The sequence below is a fragment of the Sebastes umbrosus genome, chromosome 6 (genome assembly GCF_015220745.1).
Source record: "Sebastes umbrosus isolate fSebUmb1 chromosome 6, fSebUmb1.pri, whole genome shotgun sequence".
Classification (NCBI taxonomy): domain Eukaryota; kingdom Metazoa; phylum Chordata; class Actinopteri; order Perciformes; family Sebastidae; genus Sebastes; species Sebastes umbrosus.
The window spans coordinates 16944303-16961394 of record NC_051274.1 but is presented as its reverse complement, the minus strand read 5'-3'; the positions used below and the strand labels follow the sequence as shown (position 1 = coordinate 16961394).

General features: G+C 40.4%; 2 protein-coding genes across 3 annotated transcripts in view; both read right to left on the bottom strand.

Annotated features, from left to right (window-relative positions):
- Positions 1–3236: 3236 nt before the first annotated feature.
- Positions 3237–5809, bottom strand: LOC119490139. Its single transcript, XM_037773355.1, has 6 exons — positions 5482–5809; positions 5303–5365; positions 5110–5214; positions 3884–3925; positions 3665–3793; positions 3237–3577 (listed from the first exon to the last, which is right to left on the bottom strand). The coding sequence occupies exons 1-6, from the start codon at positions 5783–5785 to the stop codon at positions 3294–3296; spliced, it is 927 nt and encodes a 308-aa protein (XP_037629283.1). The 5' UTR covers positions 5786–5809; the 3' UTR covers positions 3237–3293.
- Positions 5810–15079: 9270 nt separating this feature from the next.
- LOC119490269 (fibulin-2-like) overlaps positions 15080–17092 on the bottom strand; it is a 29596-nt gene continuing 27583 nt past the window's right edge. For both annotated transcript variants that reach the window (XM_037773545.1, XM_037773546.1), the window contains exon 17: positions 15080–16213. In XM_037773545.1, coding sequence (XP_037629473.1) covers positions 15856–16213 — 358 coding nt within the window. In that variant the 3' untranslated portion in view covers positions 15080–15855. The remainder of the gene's footprint in view (positions 16214–17092) is intronic.

Genomic DNA, 17092 nt, shown 5'->3' with positions numbered 1-17092 from the left:
AGATGAGACTTCTCTTTTAAATCAGGCAGAAAGGAATGCACATTTACTCTCAGCTCGCCTTGGGGCCTTTAGCCTGCACCAAACATGTTTTTGGAGTACAAAAAAGAAGACTAATGGCACCTACTGGGGGCTCCCACATGCATACAACTGTATCATAAACTGCTGTTATGGCACACTTCCAAGTTCTCCCGTAAGATTGGATTCATATTTTTTATGGTATCATAAACAAATGATTTACAAATCAGGTGCTAATAAAAGTGTAGCCTGAGCAAAAATGTACTGTAATCAGATCGTCCTTCTTTTACTTTGTCTCACATCTGTACATGTGTAGAAAATTAGGTTACGAAAACAATATACTTGATTTTTTTTTTTTTGCTTTACAATTGCTGTAATGTTATTGTCATAAATTACCCCATAATTAGTTATTATCTGTGAAGATTTGAAACTAATCTCACAAAATGCCGATTCGTCTTTCTAGCGCCGACTTTATAATCCTATAATGAATCTGTCCTTTAATTTTAAAGTCAAAAGAGCTAACTGTCATTCCCTTGTTGTGTGTGGGGAGAACACACATATGCAAGTGGAGGCATGAGAGCGTCTGCACACTTTCACCTAACTTTTCTAACACGTCCGTCTGCTGCTGGCTGTTTTTCTGTGTGATTTTCTGTCAGTATTAAACTGACAAAATCCTGAACCCACCAAGAAGATGCCCACAAATGATATCAGAGATACTTCACGCAGCCCTTTGTGGTGAACTCAGCTCGAACCAAAACATTCACAGTTCAATAGATCCTCTCGTAAAAAGCTGTAAGTGAGATAGAGGTGGCACGCAGCCTTCCCGGCACTGTCACAGCTTTTAATGAGCTTTAAGCTTCCCGGGGAGAAGAAACAAACTAATGAAAGACTACCTTAATGAAACAATGACTAAGGTTTTCAAATTGGGAATACCCTCTCTCATTAAAGACTCATAATTAAGATTTCCCAAGCCATCTGGTTCATCAAATTATGCCAACACAAAGGTGGATTTCACAATATCACACACACACAGTCAATTACACTGTGTTCATGGGAATGATTGGAATATTGAAAATAACAGGGATACATCTTTTCTGGTGTTCTTAGAGTCGGATCAATGATGCTACCTCTAAATGAGCAGAAAGCCCTGATGACAAAGGTTGAAAGGCTTCTCCAGCTTATAGCCTTAACCTTAATAGTGGCACTGTGGGGACACAACATAGAATTAAACGTAATTATGAAAAAATGTTTCCAACCCAAGAGGAGCCTGTGAGAGGGAAACCAGAGGAGCTGTATTCATTTCACACAGCCGCCGGCTGCCGAGAGGATATGGCAGTCCTTTTCATATTGGCAGCTGTTTGATCAGACTAACAGCACTCCTTAGCTGAACCATAGCTGCAGGTCTGATCTAAACTCCTCATCAGATTCAAAGGAGACACCGCGTCTCCAATGCACTCCAGGCTCTTTCCATAAACACAGCTGAATTATTCCTTTGAGCGCCCTCGCTTGATACTGGCCTCCATTTTTCGTTCAGAAAGCAGAACAAACCTCAGCGTGGTAGATATGGAATAATGTTACCCGCAGTGTGTCACTGCGTTATATCTGCCAGCAAGGGTGTGAAATTTTACCACGAGGGCATCTGATAGCTAGATCAATTGTGGCTGATAGTCTACCCTGTGCATTGTGGGAAATAACAGGGAAAGTAGAAAGAATTCACCAGACGCTGACAGTGAATGGAGGTGTAGCTAGCATGGCACTGTGTTGTGCGTTGATCCTGGTTATCAGAGCCATAGTAGATGGCTCTGATAACTGAGGGTGTGGTGTTGTGTATGTGTGTGTGTGTGTATATGTGTGTGTGTGTGTGTGTGTGTACCTGTGCGATCTGAATGACTGCACAACAAAGAGTCTGAATGGATTTAGTCAAAGCTCAAACTCTGATGCAGCTGCATTCCGGGAGGTTTATGATGTGAAACACCAAAGGAAAGGAAACAATGATCACATTCATGAGATGTCATTTTCTTCCACTTTTATCTGAGGAATTTGTTGAGTTTTTTCCCCTCCTTTTTTTTCATAACGTAATGTGTCCACCTTATCCAAAGTGGGCCTTTGTTAGGAGGCTTTGTTTGGGAAAAAGCTTGACCTCATTCTCACTAATAAGGTGCAGGTAAGTTACCTCTACAGTAGTATACATAAAATGTAAGGATGTACATAGGCCTTAAACCTGCAATAGGCAGAATGTTTTTGGCATTATTGGAAAAAAATTCCATAAAAACCTTTCAGCATATTGTAATTCAAGTGCTCTGAGAGATAACTAGACTTCTGCACCTCCTCATGGCTCTGTTTTCAGGCTTAAAAAATCTAGCCCGTGACGGAAGACTTTGGCCAATCACAGGTCATTTCAGAGAGAGAGAGTTCCTATTGGCTGTTCATTCAATGGAGGCAGCTGTAAATCACTCGCAAGCTCCGATCAAACGGTCAAACTAGGCAACGCCGATCATTCATCCATTATCTGTAACCGCTTACATATAAAGGGGGCAGGAGCCGATCCCAGCTGATATTGGGCGAAGGCGGGGTACACCCTGGACAGGTCGCCAGACTATCACAGGGCTGACGCATAGAGACAGACAACCATTCACACTCACACCTATGGGCAATTTAGAGGCAACAATTAACTTAACCTGCATGTCTTTAAACTGTGGGAGGAAGCCGGAGAACCCGGAGAAAACCAACGCCAACATGGGGAAAACATGCAAACTCCACACAGAGGGGCCCAAGCCGGATTCAAACCTGCGACCAAATGTTCAAATGTTCACATTTTTTCAGAAACATCTTGTAGTGTACTGTTTAGCTGTAAAATGAGAAAGTTTGCTCCTGCTGGGCGGTGCTTGGTACAGTATATCCTCAACAGTCCGGTAGCCCGTCCAATCATTTCATTCGAGCCAAATGAAATGATTGGACGGGTTTAATACAGTCCTGGGACAGCCACAGATACCAGATTTTTTTGTCAGAGCATTTGATTCATTAATTGTTCTCAGGATGTAATGACAATTTCAACAAATATAGCAACAAAATGTATTTGAACAGCACCACCAACCCTAGCTTTAAAACATGCTTAAACAGCTTACAATGACCCATTCATCATGGTCTTTTTTGGGGTGTCTTGGATGTATTCAAATGAGGGAAAAGCAGAACAAGATGGGAGAAAGATTAGATGAGTCAGATGAGGAGATGAATAAAAATGTTTTTATTTTCATTCTCATGTTGGCAACTGTAACATCTTAAAGAGGAAACAGCAGAAATCCGCTGAAGGTTGTTCTGTGATAGTGGTCATCCCAAACTTCTCCCTCAATATTTACCGAGACAACATCTCCCACTCCTAACTGCAACACTACACCATTGGATGCGTTGTCCTCAGCATCTATACTCGTGGTGTAACGGTCAGCAGCTGTAACTGTGGGATGTCCGTTCTTGAAAAGTCTGTTTTTCATAGAATAATCACTGTGTGCTCCATGGCCAGTAAATCTGAAGTAATACACTCCTCTTACTGGTGCAGTGAAGTAACCTAAAACACAAAAAGAAATAAAAACAGTCACCACTGATAGATGTGAAGTATCCAAAATAACAGGCCAAAGAAGCCTCATCAGACTACCTGTGTTTGGGTTGTAGTGGTTTCCAATGTTGGTAAAGATATTTTTGTAGATGAGTGGAGCCCAATCTGTGTTCTTTGTGTTTCCTTCACCAGATGCCAGAAGGGAGACAGAAAAAGCCAGTTTCCTCGCTGTGGCAAAGTTAAACACAGTCAGTTCTGAATTACTTCTTGTATACTCACACATGCACTAAAATACACAGAGAGGCAAACATGATGTACCTTTGTTGGTATTCTGAAGTTCCTGCAGTGCAGCATTTTGTCCTGAAATCACAGGACACACATTCATAACCATAATGCACACAATTCATGGCTGCACCCGATTCGACTGTTATCAGGCCATTAAATAGGTGTTATCACTCGCTCTAAGCACTAAAGATGTGGGTTATTAGGGGCCTACTACGTTGTAAAAGTGTAGTTGAAACTTAAAAGATACACGTTCTAACACGTTGTAAAACTGAATGAAACATCACGTTTTGAACACAAACAAAAAGGCTTCTCAAAAAAATAGTTAGGTTTAGCAACAAAACTACAACTTCTTTAGGTTTAGGCATAAAACAATGAGGTTTAGGCAAAAAAACTACAACTTCTCTAGGTTTAGGCAACAAAACTATAACTTCTCTAGGTTTAGGCAAAACAAATAGTTAGGTTTAGGCAATAACTACAACTTCTTTAGGTTTAGGCATAAAACAATGAGGTTTAGGCAATAAAACTACAACTTCTCTGGGATTAGGCAAAACAAATAGTTAGGTTTAGGCAATAACTACAACTTCTTTAGGTTTAGGCATAAAACAATGAGGTTTAGGCAATAAAACTATAACTTCTCTAGGTTTAGGCAAAACAAATAGTTAGGTTTAGGCAATAACTACAACTTCTTTAGGTTTAGGCATAAAACAATGAGGTTTAGGCAATAAAACTACAACTTCTCTGGGATTAGGCAACAAAAAAATACACTTGGTTAAGTTCAGGGAAAAACATTGTGTTTTGGGTTAAAATAACTACGAACACAAAGACAACTACACTTTGTTGGTTTCACACGGGATGCAAACTCCGGTCCCATGTTTTGTGTCCCATCCATCACCCCGGACCTCCACCCCATATGGAGTTTCACACTGTCTATACTACAGCGCCTGACTTCTACTCCTGCTCCTGCTCCTGCCATAATTTCTACGGTCGCTGTCGTGTTCTTTTACACCTTCTTTTGGTGATCTACCATGTGCCTAAATACAATGCCAATTAGCATTGTAACAACAGAGACATAATCGACCAACCACAAATTTCTAAACTTTTTTTTCTGAGTTTAGATGATAAAACCTACCAGTGGGTGAAGTAGGCCCCTATTGACTCACATCTACGGGGCTTATAATGAATGACAATGCCTATTTAATAGCTTGACAACAGTCTAATCGGCTGATTCATCACAAAAATCATAAACCCTTAACCTTTACCTTCCTGCTGTCTCTCCAGCTCCTCCACGTGGCGTTCACTGACTGTCAGTCTTTGCTGCAGAGTGCTGAGCTTCTGCTGAGAGACTGCAAGCTCTGTAGCTTGAACTAAAGAGACAGAAAAGTGGAAATATATTGTGTAAATTAACAAGATACAAAAAATATCTCAGTTAGTTTGAGTACGTTGTGTGTTTACCATCATTCTCCATGTGCAGTTCCTCGACCAAGCTCTCAGCAGCGGTCATCCTGACCTCCATGGCTGTAACGAGAGTGTTCATGTCATGTAAGCTCAGCTACATCTGTTTTGTTATAAAGGCAGTCCTTTATTAAAAACTGAAAAAAAACTTTTACTTGAACTAAACTATTACAGTGTACCTGTATTCTCCTTCTCCAAGGCGTCCACCAGTGTCTCAGCAGCTGTTACACTGGCTGTCAGGTGCGTCAGCTCGACTTTCTGCGCCACCACCATGTCTCTCAGTCTCCTCAGCTCAACCCAGATGTCAGACTGCAGCACCAGCTCTTCATCAGCTTCAGTCCCGGGCTTCTGCGTCTGAGCCTTCTCTTCATCGCTCTCAACATCAGGAGCCTGATGCAAGATGTCATAGTCACCGCTGTGTTTCTGAGCTCTGCAAAGATGGCAGAATATCAGTACCAGTAAGAAGGCAGAGGGAGTCTTCATCTTCGTTTGGTGCTTTGTTCGCTGTCTGTGGCACAGCTGCGTACCAGATCGGGCATTTACGTGTGTATTCAAGGTCAGATGTGTCAGGTGGGTGGTAATCTGCCAAAGCTGTGAGAAAGCACACCTGTAACTCTGAGTTATGTGGCAGGTGGTGGAGATAAAAGGAGGGTGAGGACACAAACAGAGAGAGCAGTAACAGTGACTTCGTGGAGTTGTGTCTTGGAGTCCTGCCATCTTTCCATAGCTCTATTTTTTTTAACTGCTTTTCTGATTAATTTAATTATTTTACCAAGTAAAACTTAAATAAATAACAGTGTCTTTTAAAACACGTTACTAATGTGTTTACTCAAACTACATAGAAACGTGGTAACTTTATTAGGTACACCTGCAAAATCGAATGCACTTCAATCCAACTGTTCTGACACAAATTCTACTTTTACAAAGGTTATAATGTTCAGTTTTGATGACACTGTCAGATAAAACTACATGTTTTTTGTTGAGGTTGTAATCTGCATTATACTGAGAGGTGTTTCTAATGGTTTTCTCACCTCATTTACAAACATGAAGAGGGAAGAATATTAGAAACACATATATACAAAATATAATGCAGTCCAGCGCAACACTTAACTACGACCTCAATAATCAACATATGGTTGAATTAACACTGATTCCATAGTGTCAACAATAAAGGGATCATTATAATCTTAAATATAATCGACATTATAATATTCTACTTCAATGTAGAATTGGTGGCATATCTGCTGTATAAAATCCAATAAAGTGGCCATGGAGTGTATTTTCTCACTTTCCTAAAATGGTAACTTGCCATGCTGATAGTTTTCTGTCAAGGTTTTTAGATTTTTTATTTTTTATTATCGTTTTTTTAGCCAAGATAATCACATTCAAGTTTTGAATCTCATTTGCAAAGGGGGCAAGTATAGAAGTTTCACACAAGCACCGCATAAAAACACAAATAACAGACTTAAAAAAACAAAACAGCAAAAAGCTGAAAACATAAAACACTTCACATAAAAGAGACAACAGATTTAAAACAAAAAGCAAGTTTCATCAAACAAATTATTTTGGGGATCTATTAGCAGAAATGTAATATAATATTCACAACTAGGTTTTCATTAGTGTTTAATCACCTGAAACTAAGAATCGTTGTGTTTTCGTTAGCTTAGAATGAGCCCTTCATATCTACATAGGGAACGGGTCCTATTCACGGACCTTAAAAAAAACAACTTTAAAAGCACTTTCATATATCAGTCAGTGAGTTTTCTGCAATGGAAGTGAAGGAGAATTTGTTTGTGGTATTGGAAAAATCGAAAAAATTATATTTTACAGAAACAGTGTCCCATGTTACTCGGGATAAACCACAGGCCAGAGACAGCACTCCCTATTTGCTCTAGATACAGTATAGGCATAAGACAGATATCTCAAAACCTGGCCAAATAGAACCAAAGCTATATAGGGGTATTTGAGTTTAGTCAACATTAGCGATGACCTATTCTCAACGCCGCACACAAACAGCATCTTCTGTCATTGTCCACTCTGTGTATCAGAGAGGAAAACAGAGCTGACAGGACTCTGAACTCATTCTCTGCCATACCTTTGCAGTGACACTGTTTCAACATGATGAGACTTTCCACCGGGAATCTTTTTTTGCTGTCAGCCTGAAAAATGGCTAGATGTCAGGTGAAGTTGTTTTCCAGAATGGATCTGGAAATATCTTAAACACCTTGAGTGCAAACGGGCATCTGTACAGTTCCCTAGGCTACCCGCAAGTTATTGTGAAGAGTTAGGGAAATTTCCCACTGCCACAAGACCATTATCTGGGCGTGTTGATGGTGAGTCATAAGCGTGTGCATCAGTGACAAGTTAGACAATTAGACAGAAATAACAACAAATCAAGCTGTCGTTAAAAAAAATATTTCTCAAAGCGTATAAAGTGCAGTGGATGACATGATTTATGCTGATTGCTGCTTGTGTTTATGAATAAGAATATTGAGCAGCTGTCAGTCAGAATGAAACATACAACAGGATTTACACCAGGCATCAATCTCTCTAACAAAACACTGCCAGCGCTCAGGAGAGCACAAATGACTGTTGTCTTTAGCACAACAGCAGATATATACTGTGCGGTTTCACGTCTAATCACTCAAGAATAGGCAGAATACAATCTCACATACTCCTGTTTTCACTTTGCTTTCTATAAATGACAGACCCATCATAAGAAAAGACTTTGCTGTAGGGGTAAGCACAAACAAATGTACATATCCCACATACGTTTTAAAGTAGAGTTTTTTTCTGGAGAGAGAACACAGGGTTTTCTACCCTGGTGCCGGAGGGGGGCGAGATAAAGAGAGTAATAGTTAGACTGCGGTCACATTGGTATGCAGACAGCCATGAAAGCAGTGCAGTAACCTGTTGCATCTTGCAAATTCATTTGCTGAATATTGTGAAATTTCACCGCTTAAATTGGGGAGGCCCGTTTTTTTTAATCACAACTCAAGGGATTGGTGGTACGGTTAGATAAACACAAATGATTTGGATTACAGGTGATCTACTGATATACACTGATGCATCATCATCCTCATTAACATCTTCATCAAAGAGACAACATACGAATTTAATTATGATGTTGAGGACTATAAAATGGCACCAATCATTTCGTGAAATCTGGTAAATATCAGTTTGAACTAAAGTGTACGCCCTGTATAAACTCTACAACGCTTATTATCTTTTTCTGATCTTATCAATATAGGGGAGAACGGGGTTGGTTGTGACATTCGTTAGATCTCCCTCCGTAGAGGGCGCTGTTAAAATATGTTGGTATTGAAATTTTCAGAACTGGGGTCAGAGGTCACTTACAGGGTCATTTCAGGAGTGAGACACTTGACATTGAGGTGAGAGGACTTTTGGTGTTTTTCATGTCAAAATGTAAATATACACGTCTTCTGTGTTTCTCTTCCGGTATTTTCACAATGGGTTTACAATAAAACAAGTATTATCATTAAAACTATGAAGGGAGAGCTATAGGTTAGATAGGTTGTTAGCTTATTCTCTAGCAAAAAATCTCAGTTGGGGATCAATCAATCAATCAACATTTATTTGTATAGCCCTTTACAATAACCAAAAGGTACCCAAAGTGCTTTACATTAACATTCTTGTCACATTCTCTTCAGGGTAAATGGACTTGCATTTATTGCCCCACTGCAGCCCCACAAGGGTTGGTTGTCACATGCAGGGTCTGAAATTAACCTTTTTCACTTCCTGCCACTGTGACAGACAAGTATTTTTTTGTCTGTCACTCAAAAATGTTATCTGCCACTTTCGAAATCTCTGCGCTAAATGAAGGAATAACATTTTAGATCTGATTTCATTCAATGTTCAATATATTTTAGACAGAAAAACATTATATACATGGTAAATTACAGTGTTGGAATTACACCGGGGCAGGGAGAGTACTGTACACAGTACTGTACTGTACTTTGTTAATGTCATCCATAGTGGTTGTTTGCATAAAAACACACAATTCAAATGATTATGATTATTTAAAATAGGGTGCTTCCCTCAGGTTTAGTAGCGCCACGCTGTTGAGCACTTTTTTTTTTCTCCGCCTGAACTGAAACATGATACAGCGTGCTTATGCGTCATTGTGCATGCGTAACTGTGGGGGAGCATCAATACAGAGGAATCGATAGTCACGGAGGCATGAGATACCAAGGAATATGACTGGGTCTCTATTCCCATCACTAACGTTTTTCCTGTCTGCCAAAGTGGCGGAAGGCCTGCCAATTTTACCCACCACTAACAATTTACCCGCATTTGGCGGGTGGTGGGTACTAATTTCAGACCCTGGTCACATTTAATTGATAGTGAGTGGCTGACATGAGGATGAGTTGAGTATTATATTATATATTATAGGATAAAAAATGCACTTATAGGAATGATTTTACCGGTTTATACCCTCTCAATGCAGGAGATGAGTTAGGTTGTTTAATTTCAATGAAACTAAACTTTTTAAATTCATTTTTAAGATTGCCTCCGTTTTTTTTTTTTTTTTTTTCTCCATTAAAATAGCATAGGGACAACCAACCGCATAGTGTTTGACTACCAACCCCACGATGGGAATGGTTGTCACAAGTGCACAAGACGTATTTGACGGTCCATATCTATTGAATAGAATAAGTTTAAGGAGAGTAAGGTCACTCCTTTCCTATCTGACACTTTAGGCTTCCATTACACATTGAAAGGGAATCCAGGGAAACAGTTTTTGAGAGGTTCAAATGAAAGTAAAAAGTGTGACAACCAACCCTGTTCTCCCCTATTGTTGGCTTTTTAAGCTGAATTATATCAGTCAACTAGTCTACATAAATGTATCCCTGGTCCCATATCTGAAAATTAACAACTGGTTGTTAAAGATTTTCCCCAAATTACAAACAAGTCCAGTTACAAGCGTGTCTCTGAGCATCTCCGTCTGAGCGTCTCCCTCAGTAGAGTTTTCTGGAGAATAGCACCACAAACTAAATTCTGTTCACTTCTATTGAACTGGGGTGGCAGGCACGATATCTTTATACATCTGTACATTAATCCAAATCTTTTTTTATATATATAATTTTGGTGACCTGACATATTTCATACTATACATGTAGTTGCTTTCTGAGTCCATACAGTACATCCAGAAAGTAGAAAACACGGTTTGTGGTGTCAAAAGTCACACATGCCGAAGATGTCTGGCATTACATGCTGTCAAAATGGCAGTTAACAAGGCAACGCATCATCCGCGGCTGCTCTGCCATTGGTCGGAGAAGCTGCTTCCAAGGTGTCGACCTGTGATTAGGACTCCAGTAAATCTTCCCACCCAGGGAGCCTTGGAGAAGATCTTCCCCTCAGGTCACTCCACTCTTGCAGGGATGAGCATCCCTTTCCTCTGGATCTGCCCTCAGGGCTCAATCTGTAACCCGAATCTCTTCCTTCTGGTCTTCTCACAGGTCAGACTGGAGGCTAAATGTCCGTTTAAAGGGATTGGTTGGATTTTTCTGTGTGCACACTGATCAATTCCACTGTAAAAGGTGGAATATTAGGGATATGGTGCAATATCTGCTCAAGTGTGATAAGATGACACCCAGGCAGAGCGATCAGGCGCCTCAGAGTGACAGGCAACCTCACATACCTTCCTTCATTCACCTCTCAGGCAAATACCTCTCTTGCTGTCTTTTCTTTCTGCATTTCTCAACTCTTCATCTCTCTTTTTTTGCTTTTCCACAGGAGTTAAGACAAACATGATATCTTGCTCCATACTTTTCTATCCTGAGGTTTAACCTTACTGTGCTTGCCCTGTGTCTTTTCATGCCCAGTCCCCAGGCCAGATAAACGTGACCCAACCATGGAATCTAAAATTTGCTGCATAACCTTTTAATAAACTCAGCTACTGGACTTTTCACATGAGCTCTCATAGGCAACTCTATTGTCTCCCGATGTAATTGTAAGGTGTTCTGTCAGTGATCAATCATCATACCCTATTGTCAATATAATTACTTATAATGGAAATGTTGACATACAGTATAACATAATCTAGAATAATAACTATCTGTGATGCAGATGATCACTCCACAAATTGACTAATCATACCGCTGTACTCACATCTGACCCAGCCAATCACACGCTGAGCGGTGGGAGTCCGCAGGTTGAGTGTGCTAGCTACTGTATGAAGTGGGCCTGACTGCAGGTAGTTAGCCTCAGCCTAATCTAATGATGCATACTTCCCCATGTTTATGGCAGCCAGAGAAGAAGGAGCGCTAGCCTGTGCTTGTCTGCTTCTGAGAATGCCCATTAACGCTCTGTTCCCCCTCGGGTGATGACCACCTGAGCTATCAAAGACAAGTGTGTCTGTAACACCACCCTCCCCCTCCTCCCCCTCTCATCACGCTCCATCCCCACCCCGCCTCTGCACCGACCTCCACCCAGACAAATGTTGTACAGACGGTTAAACAGTTGACTGCAGTTGCTTTTTTCACCTCCAAAGGTGACATTGTAAGAGCAGTTCTATTTTGTATATCGTCATTATCATCATAATTTTTTTAATCCAGCACAGACTGGCAGTAGTCACACAGTTTGAAGTGTATTTTTGAATATATGTCAATGTGCTCTTTGCTTTACATGCTACAAAAGGCACACAGCTTTGTCACGCCCCTCGGCATGTGACACCGATGCACAAGGCACCCTTTAGTGTCTGTATGAGCGGCACCAGGCTTTCAAGTAACTACAATGTGAACTCATCCACGTCAATATTAAATGCTCAGAGAAAATGGTCGGGGAGCGTGGTGACGTAGTTTAAAGAGCGAAAAGAGGCAGGTGGTAGGGGTGGTGGATGGGTCCAACAAACACAGGGCTTTCATCCAGGAGACTGCTGTTTGTGTCCCGTGTGAAACCACAATGCGTTCTTATACCAACTCATCACATACTAACGCTTTGTCAGGCTCCTCAGCGTCACTTTACGCTCGCAGTAAAACGTGCTTAATGTTGTGAATTAAACAAAACCTTGCTTAAACCAAACCACTTAGTTAGGTTTCGGAATAAACATCATGGTTTGGCTTAAAAATACTATGTTTTTACAGTGAAAATGTGACTGAACGTTGTGAACACAGGACGTGAACAAACATCTGATTGTAAAGGGAAAGTGAAACCTGACGCATGGGGCACGAATAGCGGTCTCCTGGAAGAAAGCCCTGTATTTGTTGGACCCATCCACCACCCCTCCCACCTGCTCTGTGTGCCTCTTTTACTCTTAAACTACGTCACCACAGCACTTTCCTTAAGTGTTTAATATTGACCCAGATGGGTTTACATTGTAGTGAATTGAAAGCCTGGTGCGTGCCATACCGGCGCTCAAGGTTGCCTTGTGCGTCAGTATTGAATTTATGTATTGGTATTGGTATTTGATGCCCTGGGAATGAGAACAGACTGGAAACCAACAATGTGTTGTTTGTCTTTGTGCTCACAACGTTAAGTTTCACTTTCACTTTACAAACAATCTTCAGCCAAACCATGATGTTATTTCGTAAACCTAACGAAGTGGTTTTGTGGGCTAAACCAAAGCAAGTGTTTTTGTTTGAATTCATAAAGTAAACCACATGTTTACTGCGACCATAGTTTGATGTACTGGGCTACCCAGTGCATTAGAAAGTGATGCCAAGGGGTTCTGACCAAGTGTTAGTATGCAACAAGTTGGGAATGACAACGTGGTAGCTGGTCTCGAACCATTTGGCGCCTTATCCCCGAGGCAAATTGGCCACCAGTGCAGGATTGTACTGAGCACCTCTTGGTTAAAATTGATCCAGTTTGGGTTCGACACAATGAGTTAACTTTATCCAGTACCAACACGTTGTTTTGACCCATTATCTTTTAATATTACTGTTGGGTTATTTAACCATGGTTATTTTGATCCAGTGAACAAGCTCAAGTTTTACCATAAAACTGTTACAAATGTGCGTTGTTACAAAACTAGGTTCACAATGTTCAAACTGCAAAGGATACACATATTATATACAATCAGTAACAAATACTGACATGTAAATTTAAAAAGAGCTATAGTAGATTATAAAAGTTTGCAAAGTTTGTGTTAGTAGCCCAGCAGTAATATAAAAAATAACACCGAAGGTCATGACAACCCATAGTCCTGGGTGCTTTTCAATGGGTACTGGGTGAAATGAACCCATATTGGTTGATGCTATATTGACTCAAATTAGGTCAATTTTGAACCATTGATTTTCACTAGGAAACATTCTTCTGTTTTCAACTGAAAAAGCATCTCAACTGGAGCGATGTGGATTGAGTGCCTTGCTTAAGGGCATGTCGAGACTGAAGGGTAAGCATTCCCCATTCATTTTCCTAACCCAGATTTCCCTGAGCGTCCATCACATCCCCTGCATCCCCAAAGACAAATTCATTTAACACAGAAATTCTGCAGTATCATATCATTCAAGGCCTATGTCTTATTTATCTCACTCAATAATTGTTTATTAGGAGTTGTTATCATAGATATTTTGCAAACATGCTTGGCATAACACCTTTGCTATATATCTGTTTCTCCTGTAACTATCCAGTCCTACAACTCTCTTATAGCCCCTCTTCCTTTGTACAGGACATTTCCAAACTTCCTGTCAGTGTCCCTTAACCCATAATAGATGTGTGTATCTTCCCCTGTCTGGGCTGCGTGATTCACTGTCCCTGAAACGCAGCAGTACCTAATCTTGAAGAGCAGATAAAGCTAATTAGAGGAAAGAGACATCAATCACAGCTCCAGGGCTCGTTATGTACTGTACATACCAAGAGTGGCATCTCAGTCGCTGGGTGTGTTTGAGAGCTTGCGCCAGTCATACACACACGTAGCTATTATTATGAGTTATGTCAGGAGGAACGTCTCAGACTCTGTATTGAATGTTTCCTTGACTCTTTTGGGAGTAACCGACTATTATCATTTTCACCAGGGACTAAAATTAGTGTAGAAATCACTGAAATCAGTCTCTTTTGTTGACCTTCGACAGTATAACTCATCTCAGAGACCAGAAAGCTGGCGAGCAGCTCTGTTTGGATGAGCAACACGCATTAATACAGCTGTCACAGAGACACACACACCCTTTCCGATGATTACAGCAGGTCCGGGAGGTTCATTGAACTCTGAGAAGATCACCTCATAGCTTAAAGTAGAGCTTATTAAAAAGAAAATCTTCGTTTTTTTAATTATTTATGCTTTAATTGGCTCAAATTTCTTTATAATTAATAATAATTCTCTGTTTTTTAAGACTGCTCTGTTGTATAAGACACTGTTGTTGCCTTGGAGGGAAGCCAGAACATGAGGGTGTAGCACTGCATTCATCCTGTAGGTGGAAGTGTAACTCTTCCTATGTTACAACCTAGGATGATGATGTTGATAGACGTTACACACACATATAAGAAGACTATAATTACTTTAATTTCCGATATCAAACATGATCATTGCTTTTATTAGAAGTCATAAAATGTGTGTGTGCGTCAACCAGGCGTGTGTTGATGATGGATGACGCTCTTGTTGAGTTCACTAGCGAAGTGTGAACAGGTATGTAAATAGGCCTGGATATTTACTGTGTGACATGTCCTGACAAGAGTGGATTATATACTTTTCACTGAGGATGATAATGTTCACTATATACAGCATGTTAGCAAGAATTGGTGCGTAATCAAACAAGTGAAAATTACAAATAATATCTCTCCAAATAAATAAAATTATCCAATACTCACCAAACCACATTGATGTTTTTTTTATGTTTTAATAAAATACTTTGCAACTCATAAATCTAGCATAAAAATATGATACATCCATCTATAATGTGTCTGATTACAGGGATACAAAAATACACCATATAGAGTAATATAATATAAAATACAAAACAAAAACAGCAGCGCAGGGTAAAAGAAAAGAGACATGGAAACTCTTACAAAACAATTTCTTCTGCTTTCACCACAGGGTTATCAAACTACACATCATCATCTGATAACTGGATGATATGAGCTGAAAACTGGGATACAAGTTACTCAGTATGAAAAAAAAAAAGAGCTGGGCTGAAGCTAGAAGCTAGTTATCACTTTAATGCTTTACTCACATCTGGTTAAGATAATCAAAACAATGGCAAATTGTTTCATTCGGTATAATAAATATCTTGTATCTCCAATGTTATTACTTCGGATTCAGATTTGAATGTTTTCTTTAATATGGAATGTGTTTTGCATTGGTCTCTTGAGCTGTGGAAATTAATGACATGAACAATGGCAATTCAAGTGAGAAATTAAAAAATATATATTATTTGACATCATGCAATTGCAGTGAAAACAGACGCTGACGCAAAGCAGTTTCTTTCTGAATATTCCATCATTAGGCCTACTCTCACAGCAACGTTTTAATATTAACTTCAACTGGACGAAGGAGTAGCTACTCAAACCAATCGTGACAGACAGTGGTATACTTTATGACATTGTTAAACAGTGATATGAAAAGGTCCACAGTGGCCAGAGCACAGCTCTAACTGTTAGAGTGAATTGGCTGTGATGAAGACGAAGATCTTGGCCTGGAACGTGGTGAACGTCCCCTGTCTCCAAAGCTTCATCTCCACATTGATCGAGAAATCCCTCGGACGCTCGACCTGTCGATTTAAGTACACAGCGCCCGTGTAGGCGTTCAGCTTCCTGGTGCTGAAGTAGTTTTCCTCGTTCCCCTGCGTGATGCTGACGATGACGTTGTCTCCCGAGTAGGCGGGGGAGGGTCCGATGCGGAAGATCTGAGCTGGGATGACGATGTTGGACTGGAAGCTGAGGTAATAGTAGGTGATTCTCAGAGGGGAGTTTTGACACTCCAGGTAGTTGGGACAGCTGATCCGCTCACAGCGCCTACAAAGGACCGAGGGAAGGCAACTTTATTTGTAGCCCACTTTTCAACAACAAGGTATTTCAAAGTGCAAGACTTGTTGTCTTATAAGGAAGGACATCTTCAAATCAAGTATCTCCAAAAAGAGTAATAATGCAAAGAAATAATACATATGTATTAAGCAGGTTCCCCAACAGTTAAACTGATGAATGCCCTCTAATGCAGATTTACAAGTTGTCCATTGTTTTTTCTTGTCATTTTACTCCTCCCTCTTCTTGTTCCTAAAGGTGCAGTGTGTAGGATTTGGTGACATCTAGTGGCGTGGTTGCAGATTGCAACCAACTGAGTACCCATTCTGTTCACTCCTCCCTTTCCGAGACTGCGGTAACGTGAGCTGCAGAGTGCAAAACCATGGTAACGCTGGTCGCCTCGCTCAGAGGTCATCCTTACCATAATAATGCTACATCAGGAGCAGCGGAAGTCAGACGGGGGCTGGAGATACCACGGTTTTGCACTCTGCGGCTCATATAACCATGTCAGAGAACTATAGTGGCCTGCAGGTAACATAAAAACGTGAAAGGCTCTCTCTAGAGCCAGTGTTTGGTTTGTCCGTTCTGGACTACTGTAGAAACATGGCGGACTCCGTGAAGAGGACCCGCTCCTTATGTAGATATGAAGGACTCATTCTAAGCTAAAAAACACAAAAATTCTTAGTTTTAGGTGATTATACACTAATGAGTAGTTATTATTATTACATTCCATTTTTGCTAATAGATCCCCCAAAATGTTACACACTGTTCATTTAAAGGAAAACTCCCAAAAATGGTATCCTTCATAGAATTATCTTCCCTCATATGCATCATAAAAACATAACAGAATGTCAACCTCATTAAAGATCAATG

Excerpts from the sequence above, each read along its gene's own strand:
- LOC119490139 (XM_037773355.1), bottom strand. The coding sequence starts at position 5,785 with ATGAAGACTCCCTCTGCCTTCTTACTGGTACTGATATTCTGCCATCTT. Across the intron at positions 3,926-5,109 it reads GCTGGAGAGACAGCAGGAAG|GACAAAATGCTGCACTGCAG; the intron begins GTAAAGGTTAAG and ends CTGTGATTTCAG. Across the intron at positions 3,578-3,664 it reads CCACTACAACCCAAACACAG|GTTACTTCACTGCACCAGTA; the intron begins GTAGTCTGATGA and ends TTTGTGTTTTAG.